Raw genomic sequence first — 17,227 nt, 5'->3', positions numbered from 1 at the left:
CCTTAGTCTCATCTTTGTGTTTCTTACCTTAGTGCAGTGCTTCCCAAACCTTTTCCAGCCACGTACCCCTTGAGACATGTCACCCTCAGCCGCATACCCCCTACTACGAACGACTCTTAATTAGTGTCTATAAATACATTGCAATATCGCATGCATAAAGATAAATACTGCACAGTCGATTATTTCTCACCACCAAATGAATTTATCAATATTTTTTAGTAATGACAGAGTTTTAATAACAAACTTTACTACTTAATACTAGCAGTGTATCAAAGGATTTATTAGAATTCACTTTTTTGTCGAGAGCATAAAGGCCATGAACTTTCATTAAACAGAACTTTATTTAATGTGATGGATGTGCTTGAGCAGAGGCACACAGCTCTTCAATGTTTGGCTCAATTTGGGAAAGGCTGAGTCTTAAATCGTTTTCCACACAAAGTCTTGCTCTGTATTTTGTTTTCATGTTTGTTAAAGCAGAAAATCCCTTTTCGCATAAGTATGTGGTGGCGAAAGGCATCAGAGTCTTGACAGCGCGCTTAGCCAGCGCGGGCTGTTCAGTGCGCAGCCCTATCCAGAAATCCGCCAGGTTCTTTTGAGCGTGTTCAACTTTTAGAGATCCATCTGTGGCGATTTCAATTAGGCTCTCCTGGTCAGACGGTGATAACGAAGTAGGCACGGCGGTGAACGGGTGACGTATCCAATCATTTGAGCCGTCCGTCTCTGGGAAGTATCGGCGTAACTGCACCGCCAGCTCCTCAAGGTGCACGTTACATTCGCGCTTTACACTTTTAGATAGTGTGAGATCATTAGAGCACAGAAAATCATGCAGCACAGGAAAGACTTCAGTGTTGTTTGTATCCAAGCAGTTCTTCCAAAGGTTTAACTTCTTTATCATGGCCTCAACTTTATCTTGAACATTGAATATAGTTGCAGAAACGCCTTGTAATCCGAGATTGAGCTCGTTCAGACGAGAAAATATATCACACAGATAAGCCAGGCAGGTAAGGTACTCTTCATCATGCAAATGTTCAGACAGCTCAAAGGGATGGTTACTGAAGAAAACTTTAAGTTCATCCCTCAACTCAAAGAAACGGGTCAGCACTTTCCCTCTAGATAGCCAGCGAACCTCTGTGTGGAGTAATAATGTCTCATGCTCGCTGCCCATCTCATTGCACAACGCAGCAAATAAGCGGGAGTTCAGCGGCCTGGCTTTCACAAAGTTAACCATTTTTACACTCGTGTCCAAAACATGTTTCAAACGGACAGGTATTCCCTTTGCAGCAAGAGCCTCTCGGTGGATGCTGCAGTGTACCCAGGAGGCATCTGGCGCGACTGCTTGCACACGCGAAACCACACCTCCGTGTCTCCCAGTCATGGCCCGTGCGCCATCAGTACAGATGCCAACACATCTGTCCCACACGAGTCCATGTGTGTTCATGAATGTGTCCAGCTTTTGAAAAATATCTGCGGCAGTTGTCCTTTGTTCCAGCGGTTTACAGAACAGCATGTCCTCCTTGATGGTTCCTTCATGAATGTAGCGCACATATACGAGAAGATGCGCCAGGCCAGCCACATCCGTGGACTCATCTAGCTGTATTGCATAACATTCACTGTGGCGTATGCGCAGAAGTAGCTGCTGTAAAACATTTTCTGACATTGCATTGATGCGCCGTAAGACAGTATTGTTTGATGATGGAATGGACTGTATCGTCTTTTTTGCCTTTTCCCCCAACATTGTCCCTACCATATCTAAAGCAGCAGGGAGAATGAGGTCCTCCACAATAGTGTGGGGTTTGTTGTTTTTAGCCACTCTGTAACTGACCATGTAAGATGCTTGTAGTCTGTTTTTATTCATAAGATCTGGCACCTGAATGCAGGTTTTACTTGTTGAAAGTGATTTTAGCTGTCGCTCAAAATATTCCCTTGGTTTATTTTTCAAATGGGGATGATTTGTCTCTAAATGTCTGCGCAAAAGTGAAGGTTTCATTGAGTTCTGAGACAATACTTTTGCACAAATAACACACTGTGGCCGGGGAAATCCACCAATATTTATACACGTAAACCCCAGCGAAATATAATTGTCATCATATTTGCGCTTCTTTGATGAGGTTGTGTTACAGTCCGTGCTGTCATGCTTTCTCCCACTTTGACGCTCCGCATCAGACACTTCATCACTTTCCACATGGCTGGCTCCAGCTATGCTAGCCACTTGGCTAGTAACCACAGATACATCCCTGCTAGCACTGCTAGCATCCAAATCTGACGAACACATTGTTGTTGAACAATCACCTGTGCGGTCACTGGAAAATGCATCTTCAGATATGAGCTTATTGGTTGTTGTGGCCGGTGTCTCTGTGGTAGGGCCTTTTTTTCTTGTTAACCACTTGTCCATTTTCGCGCTGCACTGAATGCTTGGAGGCAACTTCAACTGTTAGGTGTCAGTCATTTGGGCAAATCACGCCCATGTATTTTGTCAGAGCTATTTTTTTGCTGAACACCAGAGGGTGGTATATAGTCATGTATTTGACAGGCAAAAAAAACTGCATTAGCGCAAATTTCGGCTTTTAAAACTTTTGATCCCCACTCCAACCCCAACCCACGCGTACCCCCTACAGCCACTTGCGTACCCCCGAGGGTACGCGTACGGTAGTTTGGGAACTACTGCCTTAGTGTATTCCAAGTTAAGTGTGTCACGTTGCCTACGGCTGTGTCTCAACTCAGGGGCTGCATCCATCGGAGGCCGCATTTGAAGGCCGGTTACGTCACAGCGACACGACGAAGGCTGTCCCAATTCAAAGGCTGCTCCAAATGCAGCTGACAAATGCGTCCTTCATTTCCCCAAATTTGAAGGATGGGTCGGGTGTATCCTTCGTGGCCCAACCTATCCCAGAATTCATAGCACGGCCCAACCAATTCCAGTTTCCAACAATGATGGCAGCTACTTAGTTGTAATATTACTCTTATTAGTCTTGTCAATACTTTATTAATTAAATTATTATTTATAATATTTTTATACAAGCATCAAAATACTTTTCAAACGTGGCAATGGCAGAGGAGCACGGCTTAAGAGTTTGAAATATTTCTCTTTCTGGGTCACAAAAAAAACTTTTAACATATTTTCAGGCGAGAATGTAGCTTCAATATCTAGCTTCAATGTAAACTTCAAATATCTTCTCGGTTTATCAAGACATCACATATTTGCAAAAGTAAATAAGTCCAGTTTCACTTTTCATATCACCAAGCTTTTTGATCAATTGTCTTCTTTCAGCATCATATTTCTGACAATGCATTAAAACATGTTCTATTGTTTCTTCTTCTGTATTGCAGTCACACTTTCCTGTACGGGGTTTCCCTATTAAAAACAACGTGCTATTCACAGAGCTTTATATGTTCACCAAAGACGGTAGAAGTGTTAGAAAAACACACAAAAAAGGACAGTTGGACCAAAGGAGTCAAAGTTCAATGAGGGCCCAGTCTGAGTTTAAGTTTGAATTTAACCCCAAATTTAAGAGTTTAAAACATTCATGAAACTCATTTAAATCTGATGTGAAATAGTTAGGCCTAATTAGAGTGTGTAAGGAGTTTCCTGCCTTGTTTATTTGAAGCAGCATTCAGGTGACACCCAGGTGGATTTAATCTACTCTAAACCTGTAGCCACAATCCCCTGTTAGAATCGCATCTTTTCTATCGATCTGCAAGTGAGGGTCTGAAATGCTGGGCTATGATCCTGAGGTCTCTCAGAGTCACCTCAGGGCTAATGCTAAAACAGGAAGTCCAGTCTGAGCATCAGATATATATAGAAAAGTCACTTTAGTTTCTCTCTGAGATGAACAAAGAAGAGGAAACAGTGAAAGAAGGAGTCCGGTGATCAGTCAGGTGAGCTCCTCACCTTCACTAGATTTACTCACACACTCACACAGTTCCAGTTTCTCTCTGAACCTCTGAATGAGCTGCTGAGTTGAGACAGTGGTATTGTTTCCTGTAACATCAGAATGTGACCGATGAGATGTCAAACCCAGAGAGACCTGCAGGGGGCACTCCAAACCTGCTCACAGGAAACAGGTTGCTCTGAAAAGAACTCTGGTCGTATGTTTTTTTCTGTCTGGCTGAAGTTACAAGTATCTCTCTGTGTGTGTGCAGCGTTTTTCTCACTCAGAGAAAAATTCATGTGGCCCTAAAGGTGTGCAGACAGGGGATCAGAACAAAAAACTGCAGGTGAAACATAAACACTCCTCTGTACACCAGCTGCCTCCTCCTCCTCAGGCTCATCCTTCTTATGTGGCTCCTCCTCTCATCTCCAACTCTTTCTCTCTTGCTCACTCTCTCTGTTGCTAGGCGACCTTAGTTTATACTGAGCTGTAACCTGATAGGTTGACACAGAAACCAGAAAATAGTTGTACTTTCTATTGTATTTATATTGTACTATTGCTTGTTTGATATGCTTTTATATTTCCTCTATGTTGCTATATTGTTTGTTTGACATGTCTTCATGTGAAGCACTTTGTAACAGCGTTTTTGTCTTAAAAAGTGCTATATAAATAAATTTTACTTACTTTACTTACTATTGGCTGATCAGGTTACAGGTGAAATTGTTGGGTTTTTTCATGTAAGAAGTTTCAGTTTGTCTCTTTCCTGAAACTAGTTTTTATTTTCACTGTCAGTACTTACTGATGAGTTTTTAGATTTGACCTGTTATATTTTCTATGTGTTTATTTTCACTGTGTAACTAATGAATACTGATTTAAACAGCTGTGCAGTCTTCATGTTTTATGCTTTTAAGATTGGTGTGTTATTTGACTCTGAGAGAGCTGCGAGTCGACACCAAACAGGATGAATTATTGATAAAGACGAGTCTCTCTCTGAGGAAGGAGTAAAATTGACACAAAGACCAAATAAAGGAGCAGAGAGAACAACAAGAGAAAGCTTAAGAAACAGGAATAAAAAAAGTAAAACAACACGAGGAAGATACAAACCAATAAGAGACAACAGAAGAACTGAAGAACAACACCAGAGAGAAAATAAGAGGATTAAAGAGATAAAGACAAAAAAATAAAAGAGGAAAAGGAGAAGATGTGAAGGACAAAATCTGGAAAAGGTAAAACCAGGTGGGTTTCTGTTCCAATCAATCAGAACGTAGGAGGTGAAATGCAAATAAACCCAAAAATAGGGTTTTGATTTTTGAGCCCTTATAGTAAGTACAGAGGATATGCAAATGTATTTTTCAGGTCTGCTCAGTTTTAGTTTTATAGCAACATTCACAGTCTAAGACTGAACCTGGTTTCTGTGAGTGGATGAAAGCATCGGTGTGATAGATCTGTAGAGGAGCAGCCAGCGTTGGTACCCTGATGTCTAGAATTAAAACTGTGATGATGATGCAGAGAGCGTGTGGTGTACTCAGGTGTGGTTTGCAACTTTGACCTTTTGCTGGAGGTATGAGTTATACACTCAGTCTTGATAATCATGATGTGATGAAATACAGTTATCACACGTGGTCATTGTGAGCGCTTGAAGTTTAACTTTCACACAGTCTGTCAGGGTCTGGTCTGTGACCCAGTGCTCTCATTTGGTTTTGATCTCTTTTGCTATATTTTGAAGATAATGTTCGAGGTTAATTATTTAGTTGCCTCAAGTTTAATCTAGCTATGTTACACTTACGTCTTCTGGTTAGTCTAATGTATTTCTTGTCTGTGATTTCAGGTTGTCAAGATTGTATTGCCACGTCTGCGTCTCATGTTTCCTGTTTTACTTTGAAGAGGTCTTGTGTTTCTATGTTCGTTGTGTTTAGTTTTACTCTTCCTCTGTGACATCGTTATGTTCATTTGTGTCAGCTGTTTTCCCATGTGTTTCCACTTCCCATGATCAGCTCCTGTGTGCTTTTAGTCTCTGTGTGTTCATTCATTTTTTGTTTGAGCATCTGTTATTCTATCTAGTCTCCATTCATGCCAGATCTGTATGTCTATGTCCGTGTTCCAGGGTTTTGTTATGTTTCGCTCAGCCAGTTTAGATTATGATTTAGAAAGGGGGAAAACTAAATCCAGCCTTTAATAAACGGCTCGTTTTTCAGTTAATAATATGTTTTGTTATTTTGTGTGTCCGCACTTGGGTCCACCTTCTTCACTCCTTACAGTCTGCCTCAGCCAGACTGTGACACAGTCAGTGCAGATGGGAATATAATTTAAAGAGTTTAACTTGAGCAGTCTAAAGCAAGCTGATTTGGGGTGATATGGTACTATAAGGTCATTAAGATAAGATGGGGTCTGATTATTTAAGATCCTCTATTTGAAGAGCAGAATTTTAAATTTGATTCTAAATTTAACAGATGAAGGGAAGCCAGTATGGGAGTAATATACACTCTCTCTAGTCCCTCTCAGTACTCTTGCTGCAGCATTTTGGATTAACTGAAGGCTTTTCAGGGAGTTGTTAGGAAATCCTGATAATAAAGAATTACAGTAGTCCAGCCTAGAAGTTATAAATGCATGAACTAGTTTCTCGGAGTCACTCAGAGCCAGGATGTTTCTAATTTTAGAGATATTATGCAAAAATATGTCAATATATGCCAGAGTAAGAATCTGGTTAGATGCCATATTTCTAAGATTTTCAGGGCTGAGAATCATGACCTCAGTTTTATCTGAATTTAGAAGCAGAAAGTTAGAGGTCACCCAGGCCCCTTTTTGTCTTTAAAACATTCCTGCAGTCTAATTGGTGTGTGTTATCTGGCTTCATGAATATATAAAGTTGAATGTCATCTGCAAAGCAGTGTACCGTATTTTCCGTACTTTAAGGTGCACTTAAAATCCTTTAATTTTCTCAAAAATTGACAGTGCGCCTTATGTATGAATTCTGGTTGTGCTTACTGACCTCGAACCGATTTTATGTGAAACACGGCGCTCAAATCTGTCAAACGACGGTCCCAAAGTCAAACGAACACTGCGGCATCACTGAGAGTTAAAAACTGTCTAAATTCTTTCATCTTTAATAAATTTATCGGTGTTGCTGCTTTACCAGGTGTAACAATTAAGTTTAACATCCAGGCATCCATGAAAACAGAATTTATTAAATTTAACTGAGTTACATGTTAGCAGGAAGTTGGCTTGCTATTTTCCACCTAAACATGATATTGCATGTTCTGAGTAAGATTTCTGAAAAATTTAAACGTACAGCTCTGCTATCACTCTCGACTCGACATAAATGAAGACAGAAAACTAAACAGCAGTGACTTTTTTTTAGGGTTACTGAAGTTGGGCTAGCTGGTATATAATGATGTGCTACTGATCGCTAGCGACACAGCTATGTTAGCATAACAAACACAGTGAAGCTAACTTTTTCCACTCGATAAAATTTAACATGAAGGTTCCCGATGGTTAGAAACAAATGCAATCGCATGGCAGGATGCTGTAAAAAGACCAAACGTCAGTCAGGAGAACAACTGAGATAATCCATCCACAATACGAGGTTAGTCATTAATATACTGAGACAACATGAGACTAGAGCAGCTTCGAGAGAACTCAACATTAATGAATCAATGGTAAGGAAGTGGAGGAAGCAAGAAGAACGAGTTGAGTAAAGTTTGACTTATCTGACTGTTTTGTTTCGCTTAATGCGCCTTATAATCCTGTGCGCCTTATGGTTTGAAAAATACGGTAAATGTATGCTATGCCTTCTGTTAACACTATCTAAGGGAATCATGTATAATGTAAACAGAACTGGTCCTACCACTGAACCCTGTGGAACTCTATAATTAACCTCAGTGTGAGAAGGCTCTCCATTTACATAAACAAATTGGACTCTGTTAGATATGATACAGTACCTGTAAAACCTACAACATGCTCTAATCGTTCTAATAGAATATTATATAGGAAGTAATTAATGAAAGTAACTGAGAAAGACCGATTAGAGAAAAATAATAAATTATCAGTGCTACTGAAAGTAGCTGTACATAACATCGTTAGATAATTATGAGTAATTTTTTCTCTAATAGTTAAAAAGTGTTTGTAAAGAAGTTCATGAAGTCATTACTAGGGATGGGTATCGTTTAGGTTTTATCCGATACCGGTGCCAAATCGGTACTTTTGAAACGTGCCGGTGCTCAAACGGTGCTCAAACCGGTGCTTAAAGAATAGAGAACACAAAATTGGTCCAAAAACCTCTCATGTTCAGCTGTTTTTTGTAAAAAGATAACAATGTTAGCCTTTTCTGCAGCTATGGGGCATATATGGTATGATTCTTGGCTGGAAGCAGTGCTTAAACAATGGAAAAAACACAAACTTTGTCCAAAAACCTCTCATGTTTAACTGTTTTCCACTTTTTCTTTGGTCATTTTAGCCTTTTTGTCCAGGGTGAAGGGAGTATCTGCCATCAAACAAGAAGACAGCCGCATGTAGCTATGATGATGTTTGCTAGTTCACCTTACATGCATTAATGTAATAACGTGGTTAGCCTACTCAACGTAAATTACACACGAACAACATTTAGCTACTCACGCAGAGAAGAACGGCTGCTGCTGCCACCATCATCCGTCATCATTTCTGCTACACTGGCAGGGCTAGGGGCCAGGACTCTACTCTTCATGTTTTTGGGGGATGTTGCATAACAGGCAACCCACCCGCAGTAGATGCGCTCGGTGTGAGGTCTCGCAGCAAGCTATCAAATACGGCGCATTTCTGGGCTTTTAAAAAAAACGCTATGCGTCGCCAGGTGTTTCATCGGATTTGAGGTGTTACCTCCTTTGACAGTATCACAGTATCAGCTTAAAGCACTTGTTGCAGGCTGCTGAGTTTGCTCTAAAAGAACGTACGTACCTGGGCCCGCCTACTATTCTCGGAAACGTAAAATGATTGGCTAGAAGTGTATCACAGCTCAGGAAAAAAAAGCACCGAAATAAAGCACCGAAATGTGCGCTGCTTTTCGGTCTGGTTACTACCGTTTATGTCAGAACCGGTGCGACACCGGTACCCATCCCTAGTCATTACTAGTTGCAGCTGTACGACTGCTAACAGGCATGCATGAAACTCCTGTCGTGGCCTGACTGCACTGGCTGCCTGTGTGTTTTAGAGTTCATTTTAAAATTCTTGTTTTTAAATGTTCTCACAATCTTGCCTCTCTGAGCTTCTTCAGCCCCACACACCCGGTCTCTCAGTAAAGCTAACCAGCTGCTCCTGGAAGTACTGAGATCCGGTAGGAAGCTCGGAGGGGACATGGCCTTTTCTATCGTTGCTACTAAATTATGGAATAACTCACCCTTGCATGTTAGAGAAGACCTTTCTCTGTCCACTAAAATTCCATTTTAAAGAAAATGATGACAATGATAGTGGTAAGATGGTCTAGCTTTACGGAGGGCTTTTTTGTAAAGCAGAAAACTATTTTTCCAGACTAAATATGATCTTCTAAATGACCACACCATTTCCTTTCCAGCATACGAGTTATCTGCCTTAAGGTGCACATTTGAGAGTTATACCAGGGAGTCTAGTACTTCTGATTTGAGGCTTTCTTTTTCACAGGAGCTACAATATCCAGAGTCATACATGGTGGAAAAAGTACCTCTGTTGGAGTAGCTTTCAGGTAGCTGATCTGGTCTGTGTTGGCACAAGGTGTTAAAGAAGATAAGAATGGGTGAATTATATCCTTAAACCTAATCACAGCACTTTCAGAAAGTGCTACTGTGATGACATCTAGTCCTCTATTCCTCACTGCTGTGTATTGTAAACGTTCTTGGGAAATGATCAGCCAAAAAATGCTTTTCAGGAAATGCCATTAAAAGTTCAGTTTCTATGCCATCTGTCAGAACAAGATCAAGAGTGTGATTAACCCTAACCCACAATGGACTGGTCTGGACCGGCTTTAGCTGGGAGATATTAAGGACACTGAATCTTCATATTTCTCAGCAAATTCAATTGAGCAGTGACAGGGTTGACCATTGAGTCCATTTCAAATGGGTCAATGAAACTCGGAGCCAACTTTTTTGACTCAGTACGAAGAGGAGTGTTCTTTGCCAACAATCAAACCTTTAGGTCAGTATGGTAGGCTGGAGCAGGTGTCCAGTGACAAAGTCACTGGAGTTCATGCTCAAGTTTTTTTTTCCTCTTGTTTGATTTTGCCATTTGCTTTTGTATTTTTCCACCAGCCTGAATAAACGGCTTGCTTTTTGTTAAAGTTCAGTTCTTTCCCTTCTGAGTCTGCTTTTAGGTCCACTCCACAACACACCGGCCATTTGGCCATAACAGGGGATGCTGGACAGATGGTACAGAAAGTTCAACTTCGATGGCTGGCAGGGCTGGACTGGCTATTGGGCATACTGGGCATTTGCCCGGTGGGCCACTTGTGATTTTTCGTTTTTATGGGCCGATAGGGTTCCTTTTTTTTTTTTTTTTTTAAACGGTATAAATGAATGGTGGTGGCTTGGCCAGTTGGTCATGATTGACTCTGGGCTGGACCAATTACAGCCGACGAGGTCATACTTTAAAGTTGAGGTGAAAATGAACGCGATTTGTCCCGTACTACTTCAGCTAGAAAGTTGCTAATTCAATCACGAAACTGATCAATGATGCATTCATTGTCAGGCCATCTGTTGTTTCATGTATTCATGTCTAGCTTTGTTCATGTCCATGTCAGGGTTTTTCATGTTCTATTTTAGTTTACCCAGTTCAGGTTGATGTTTAGTTTTGGATTAGTTTGCCTTGCCCTTTGTTTTGTACTGTTAAAAGCAGCTCACTTTCTGTTAAGATTTTTGTTCTCGCGTGTCTGCACTTGGGTCCTCCTCCTCACTCCATGTAGTTAGCTTCCCCAACTGTGACACTCTGCATATATATGCTGCTTTAGTCAGCCCAGAGGAAAAGGGCACAGTGGAGGTTTTGGAGGTTTTCCACAAATGGTTTAAAAGTAATATTAAGGGGCTGGTTTTTAAAGTAAAGTGTGAAATGTCTGTCTGTGGAATCTGTTCAGTTAAAGTTCGAACATGTAATTACAACAGGAACGTTGATCAAAGTGCTTTACAGGAGTACAAAATAACTTATATCAATATGAAATATTGCTCACATGGTTCAAACATTATCACTTCAGTTTTTATTAAGCAATTTGGAGGCTATCCAGGCACGGAAGTAAGGGTTCTAGTGGAGCAGAACACCATCCCTTCAGTTGAAGATAGATCTGAGTGTCATCAGCGTACGAATTGAAACAAATTTGATATTTTACGAAAATTAGACCTAGAGCCAGCATATAAACAGATAATAAAATTGGCCCCAATATAGATCCCTGAGGAACTCCACAAATAAGGGGGAATGATGAAGATGTAAAATCTCCAAAGTTCACAGAAAAACTCCTGTCACACAGGTATGACCTGAACCACTCTAGTAGAATGCCCTTAATGGTGCAATGCTCCACTCGTGAGAGCAACATGCTGTAGTCAACAGTATCAAACTGTCAGATCCAAAAGCAAAAGAACAGCTGAGTCACCACTTTTAAATGTGCAGTTTCAGTGTTTTAAAGAGCTGAAACAACATCATTTAGACAAGATCATCAGGCCATTTTCATAGTTTCTCCACCTGATCAAAACACAGGCTCAAACTTATCAAAGACAGAAGAGCAGGTGAAGGCAGGGCCATCATAGATCAAAGCCATTTTATCTTATTGATTAAAAAACTGCAAAAATCTTTCTGAAGAACTATTAATACAAGAAGATGGAGAAATATTCAGAGCCGAATCAATGACTGGAAAAAGGAGCCTGAGGATGTTACAAAGAGGCACAGTGTCAGTTTTCTGACTGACAGTTGTGAACAGGAGTTTTTTTGTTTTTTGTTTTTTTTTTTTGTTTTTTTTTTTTGCTGGCCTTATGGAATGTGCATTTTGTAAGACTTTCACTTTCAAGAAGCCAACAACATTTAAATAAGTCACAAATGGGAATTTCAAACTCTCTGGCACACCATTTACTGCAAACTGCACAACATCTAATGTGTCTAATACCTGTTGTGGCTGGGGTGCTAGGGGTCACCTGTGATGGCCCTGGTTTTCCTGAGACAGGAGGATCTGGTAATGGCCTCCAGGGGTGGCAGAGGGCAGACAATGTGTTTTTTGGTTGTTTTTTTTTGGTGGTTTTTTTGGGGCGGTGTTAATTACCCTCTGTGCAGCCTTCCTGTTCTAAGTCGTGGCCCCTGCGTACCAAACACCCAGGCATGAGGAGAGCATGCTCTCCACTGAGGAGCGGTAGAAGACCAGCAGCAGCTTCGAGTCCAGGTTATTCTTTCTCAGGACATGGAGGACGTTCAGCCACAAGGGTGATGGTGTTGTGGGTCCAGGAGAGTACAGTGGAGATGCCCAGAAACCTGAACGTGGGGACCAATCCCACCAGTTCACCATTTATAATGAGAGGGGAGTGGACCTGTCTGTGCCTCCTGAAGTCCATTATGAGTTCATTGGTTTTAAGGACGTTCAGCTTCAGGTTATTTTGTGAGCACCAGCAGGACAAATTCTCTGCCTCCACCCTGTACACTGTCTCATCTCCATCAGAGATGAGCCCAACCACCATGGGATCATCTTCAAATTTTATGCTTCTAAATTCAGATAAAACTGAGGTTACTCTACTCGGTCCTAAATAGAATAGAAATACAGTATCTAACCAGATACTTATTCTGCAGGGCATTACTGTTGCCAGTAGTAACCTGTGACATATCATGGTTTTTGCCCAGTATATGTCCTTCAATGTACATATTAAACAAATATGTGGGACTGCTTTCTTCGATTTTCACAATATCACTAAAGATTCTGTCTCAGAGTGACACTGAAAAAATAGTTCATGTATTTATTACTTCTAGGCTGGACTACTGTAATTCATTATTATCAGGATGTCCTAAAAACTTCCTAACAAGCCTTCAGTTGATCCAAAATGCTACAGCAAGGGTACTGACAGGGATGAGAAAGAGAGCGTATTTCTCCTTTATTGCTTTATCTTTATTGGTTCACTGACCCTGGAGACTAAGAGAAACCTGATAACAGAACAGATAAAGTCACCATGAGTGCTGCATGGCAGGCAAGTTCAGGACCCAAACGCAGGACTCAAAACAAAAGAGTGAACTAAGGGAGACAGCTACATTGCTGAAATAACGATATTTAAACATAGAAGCACTAATAACCAAATACTCAGAAATAAACAACTGGGAATAAACTAGGGAGCCGAGAAACACACAGCTAGTGGGACAACACAACAACAAGCAGAGGAAGACAAAGGGCTTAAATACACAGAGGGGTAGCGAGGGAAGTAGAACCACATGGGGAACACAGCTGGGAGAGAGCTAACATAAGCAGACAGGGAGGAAGCAAAACTGAATGCAGGACTTGGAACTGTCAAAATAAAACAGGAAATGTGAGACACGCACTAAGACACAGACTTGACGCTGTGACTGGGGAAGAAACAGACATGAGAACATAACTGACTAGGGAGACAGAACGGGAACGCTGTCTGGACACAGGAGATGCATGAACATAGAGATATGGGGGACTAGACATGACACGTGGAACCCAGAAGAGGTACCAAAGAAAATCAAAATCCTAGAAACTACAGAAAATAGCCAAGAAACTAGAAATACAAAGACTACACCATGAACAATGCTAAATAAATGAATATTCAGAAACCAGAAACCAAAGATCAAACACTTCATTAAATAAACTAAAGTTTTGGTGTAAATCAGGTGTTTCTTAGGCTCACAGTGTTGGGGAGTAAAGGAATACGTGTACTGCCACTACCTATTTAAAATACAAAATACGAGTAACTGTATTCCCTTACAGTTACCGTTTTAAACGATGGTATTCAGAATACAGTTACTTTGTTGAAATGAATGGATTACACGGCGGTATTTTCCTGTTTCATAAGGCTATGAACTCTATATTTTTGGTGTCCACGCCGGTGGAAACCCAAACAAAACACGCATTAAGAGGCTCTAATGCCTGTGGCCCATGTCACCTCTACTTGCGGCCCGCATAATGACGTGAAGAAATATTTTAAAAAGTTATTCACAAAAATGATTTAATATGAAGGCAATAGGCAGAGTGTTACAGGCATTGCCCTAAAGAAAGTAGCCTCATGGGCAGTGTAGTCCGTGCTGCAGGGAGAATGGACTGCCATACCTGTGATGAGTCTGTGAGCGCGAGGGAAGGAGAAAGAATCGAAAAGTAAGAGATGTCACCAACCAGAAACAGGAGATGGAAGCATGTAAATATATAATATATATATATATATATATATATATATATATATATATATATATATATATATATATATATATATATATATATATATATATATATATATATATATATACAAAGTTGACCCTGACAACAAAGTAAATCCAGTTTTCGGCTACAAGCCCAACACGGAACCCAACGTATTAGCCAGAGATCTCTTTACGGTTTTATGCCTTTACGGTTCGGAGCCGCGGACCTGTTTTATATACGCGCGGAATAGTTTTCTATATGAGATCGCTGCAAAAAGTGCAGCCTTACTAATGTCCACCCTACTGTTACTCATTTATATTAAGATTTAAAAATCTAGTTGGTATTGGTATGGCGAGTAACCTTCAGTAAAAGTAATAAATCACACAGCAATAGTACATTCATGTAGTTGTAAAAAGCATGATAATATATTAAGTAATCCAAAGTATTCAGAATACTTTACACTCATTGAGTAACGTAACGGAATATGTTACAAAATATATTTTGGGGCATGTATTCTGTAATCTGTAATGGAATACATTTCAAAAGTAACCTTCCCAACACTGGAGGCTCAAGTGGATTCTGTGATTGGTTTAATATGGATGGCCTTTTCTTCTTGTTCAATCAGATAAAAATGTCTGATGACAGAAAAGAAGAAGATGAGGAGGAAGAAGTCACCTGTCAGCCTCTTCCCCCTCCTCCAGCCTCTGTTGCCTTGGAGACAATGATGTCACTGAGGAGGCAGGATCTGGTGTGCATTGTGTGTTTCGGAAGCTACGACCTGGCAAAGCGGCTGCCTAGGCGACTACACTGTGGCCACACCTTCTGCCAGGCATGTCTGAAGAGACTGAACACAGTCATCAACGAACAGGTGACTGATGACATCACAGACACTTATCTGAGTTTGTGAGAAGCGAAGGACGTGGAAGAGTAACAGGCATGCAAATGTGAGCAGCAGCAGTTAAAGACTGAATTAGAGCTGTGTCCACAGGTGATGTCTGACACACTTGAGAGGTCAGGGATGAGCAGATGAGGGGTTAATCAGACAGACATAAAGTTGAGGGGTCTGGTACAGAAGTTGTGTGTCTGTAGTCACTCCCCTGTGCTCCACAGGTGTGGATCCCGTGTCCTCAGTGCCGGCAGAACACGCCTTCACCCAGAGGAGGCGCCGCAGCTCTGGACCTGGACCTGGCCACCTTCCTGGGAGTGAAGGCCTGCACCTCCTCCTCCTCCTCCTCCTGGAGCTGCGGTCGCAGAGAGGGCCTGTCAGCAGCAGACGCAGCCCAGGACGGGAAGCTGTGGCTGGGGAAGGAGGCTGTGGATGATGGTTGGTCGCACGGAGGGCTGGCTGAGCCCCGCTTCCATCACTATGGCAACTGCTGTCCACCACTTTCCTATTGGTTGTGCTGCTGGTTCTGTTGCCCAGGGCGGGGCTAACAACAATGGGTGGGGCTAGAAGGGCTCAATGATGAAAGTTTAGTTCACTCTTTATTGGTCCCTGAGTTCCTCCTTAATGCAATTTAATCAAAGGGGATATTTTGACCGTTTCCAGTGAAGAGGTAAACAAGAACTAAAGATAATTTAATTACCATGGTAACTAGGCAACAAGTGCTTCACAACAAAATACCTGAACATGAAAAAGAGTTAACCAGAAACACAAACCTAAGAAATGACTTTTTAGCTGTGTTTTAAAAGTGACTTTGAGTCTACAGATCTGAACCTCGGGGGGAGAGCGTTCCAGAGTCTGGGGGCCACTATTGCAAAAGCTCTGACTCAGCCTTGTATGATGCACAGCCAGTAGGCCCTGATTAGATGACCTCAGGAACATCCTGGGTACCTATGGATGTAAAAGTTTACTGATACAAGTTGGTGCATGAAGAGCTCCTTAAACCTTATGTTTAAGGCTGGAAATCACCTGTTACAGTTTCTGATCGCTTATAGCAGGTCATATAATTGTTGGCTTTTCTTTGTTTTCTCTGTAGTATTGTAGAGTCTTTACCTTACAATATAAAGCACCTTGAAAAAAAGTTACATTGAATTGAACTGGATTGAATTGAAATGCATGAATCACTAACCTGTGATCTTCCCTCACCCCTTGATAGCTTAGACTCCAGCTTACCCAGGACCCCAAACAAGACAAGCAGTACAAGTATGGATAGAGAATGGCTGAGAGGATGATGGATGATGATGGATTGATGGATGGATAGTGACTATGAAAGTATAGACCTGTCTCTGCTGTTTGACCTGGTAGTTACTAAAAATAATGGAGCTCTGTAAAATGTAAATAAAAGCAGAATGCAATGATCTGCCAATCATCGAATGCTTTTATTTTACTGAGAACACATGAAACATGTGAAAAGATATCTGTTGTTTTTTTTTTAGAATTTGATGTCAGCATATTTCAAAAAAGTTAGATAAGCTATAAACAACCTCAGACGTTTTAGTAAAACAGCAAATTAACATCTGCCATCTAATGATAATAATCCGTGATTGGGGTAAAAAAGATCTTCCCAGAGAAGGTTAGAGTTTCTGAGGTTTAAAAAAAAGTTTAGAACTCACGGAAGAAATGAAGAAATGAAGATTTCTAATTGTATGCATCTGTAAGTATTGCCTGATATACAGCTGCAGATAATTAATAGCTGACCCACGATGTTTCACAGGGTCTTCTAAGGAGCCTTCCCTTCCTGTCCAGTTGATTTGTTTCCAAGTTCCTTAGACTACGATGACCTGGATGACTGAGACCTACACAGGCATATTTAAAGAGTCTTCTGATTGGTGGTAATGGCTGTGTTCTTCCACTGGGTGGGGCTGTAATGGTGCTGCAAACCTATCAGCTGATCAACTCCTAAGAAAGAAACTTGTGAGGTGAAAGTGAGCAGCTGTCTGAGAGACTGTATTCCTAAACAAGAAAGGAAAGCGCGCACACACACACACACACACACACACACACACACACACACACACACACACACACACACACACACCTGAATGGATTAACTACACTTTACTTAATCTATTTTACACATTCATG

General features: G+C 41.1%; 1 protein-coding gene across 1 annotated transcript; it reads left to right on the top strand.

The window, feature by feature from the left end:
• Nucleotides 1-4,491: 4,491 nt before the first annotated feature.
• Nucleotides 4,492-15,633, top strand: rnf224 (ring finger protein 224; the record flags this gene model as incomplete). The annotated part of the gene is made up of 4 exons (XM_080875260.1): nucleotides 4,492-5,105; nucleotides 5,698-5,755; nucleotides 14,825-15,067; nucleotides 15,310-15,633. Exons 3-4 carry the CDS (start codon nucleotides 14,831-14,833, stop codon nucleotides 15,631-15,633), a joined length of 561 nt encoding a protein of 186 aa, XP_080731386.1. The 5' UTR covers nucleotides 4,492-5,105; nucleotides 5,698-5,755; nucleotides 14,825-14,830.
• Between the last annotated feature and the right edge of the window lie 1,594 nt (nucleotides 15,634-17,227).

The sequence above is a fragment of the Rhamphochromis sp. 'chilingali' genome, assembly GCF_963969265.1.
Source record: "Rhamphochromis sp. 'chilingali' genome assembly, chromosome: 2".
NCBI classification, from domain to species: domain Eukaryota; kingdom Metazoa; phylum Chordata; class Actinopteri; order Cichliformes; family Cichlidae; genus Rhamphochromis; species Rhamphochromis sp. 'chilingali'.
This window is presented reverse-complemented; position numbering and strand designations above follow the sequence as displayed.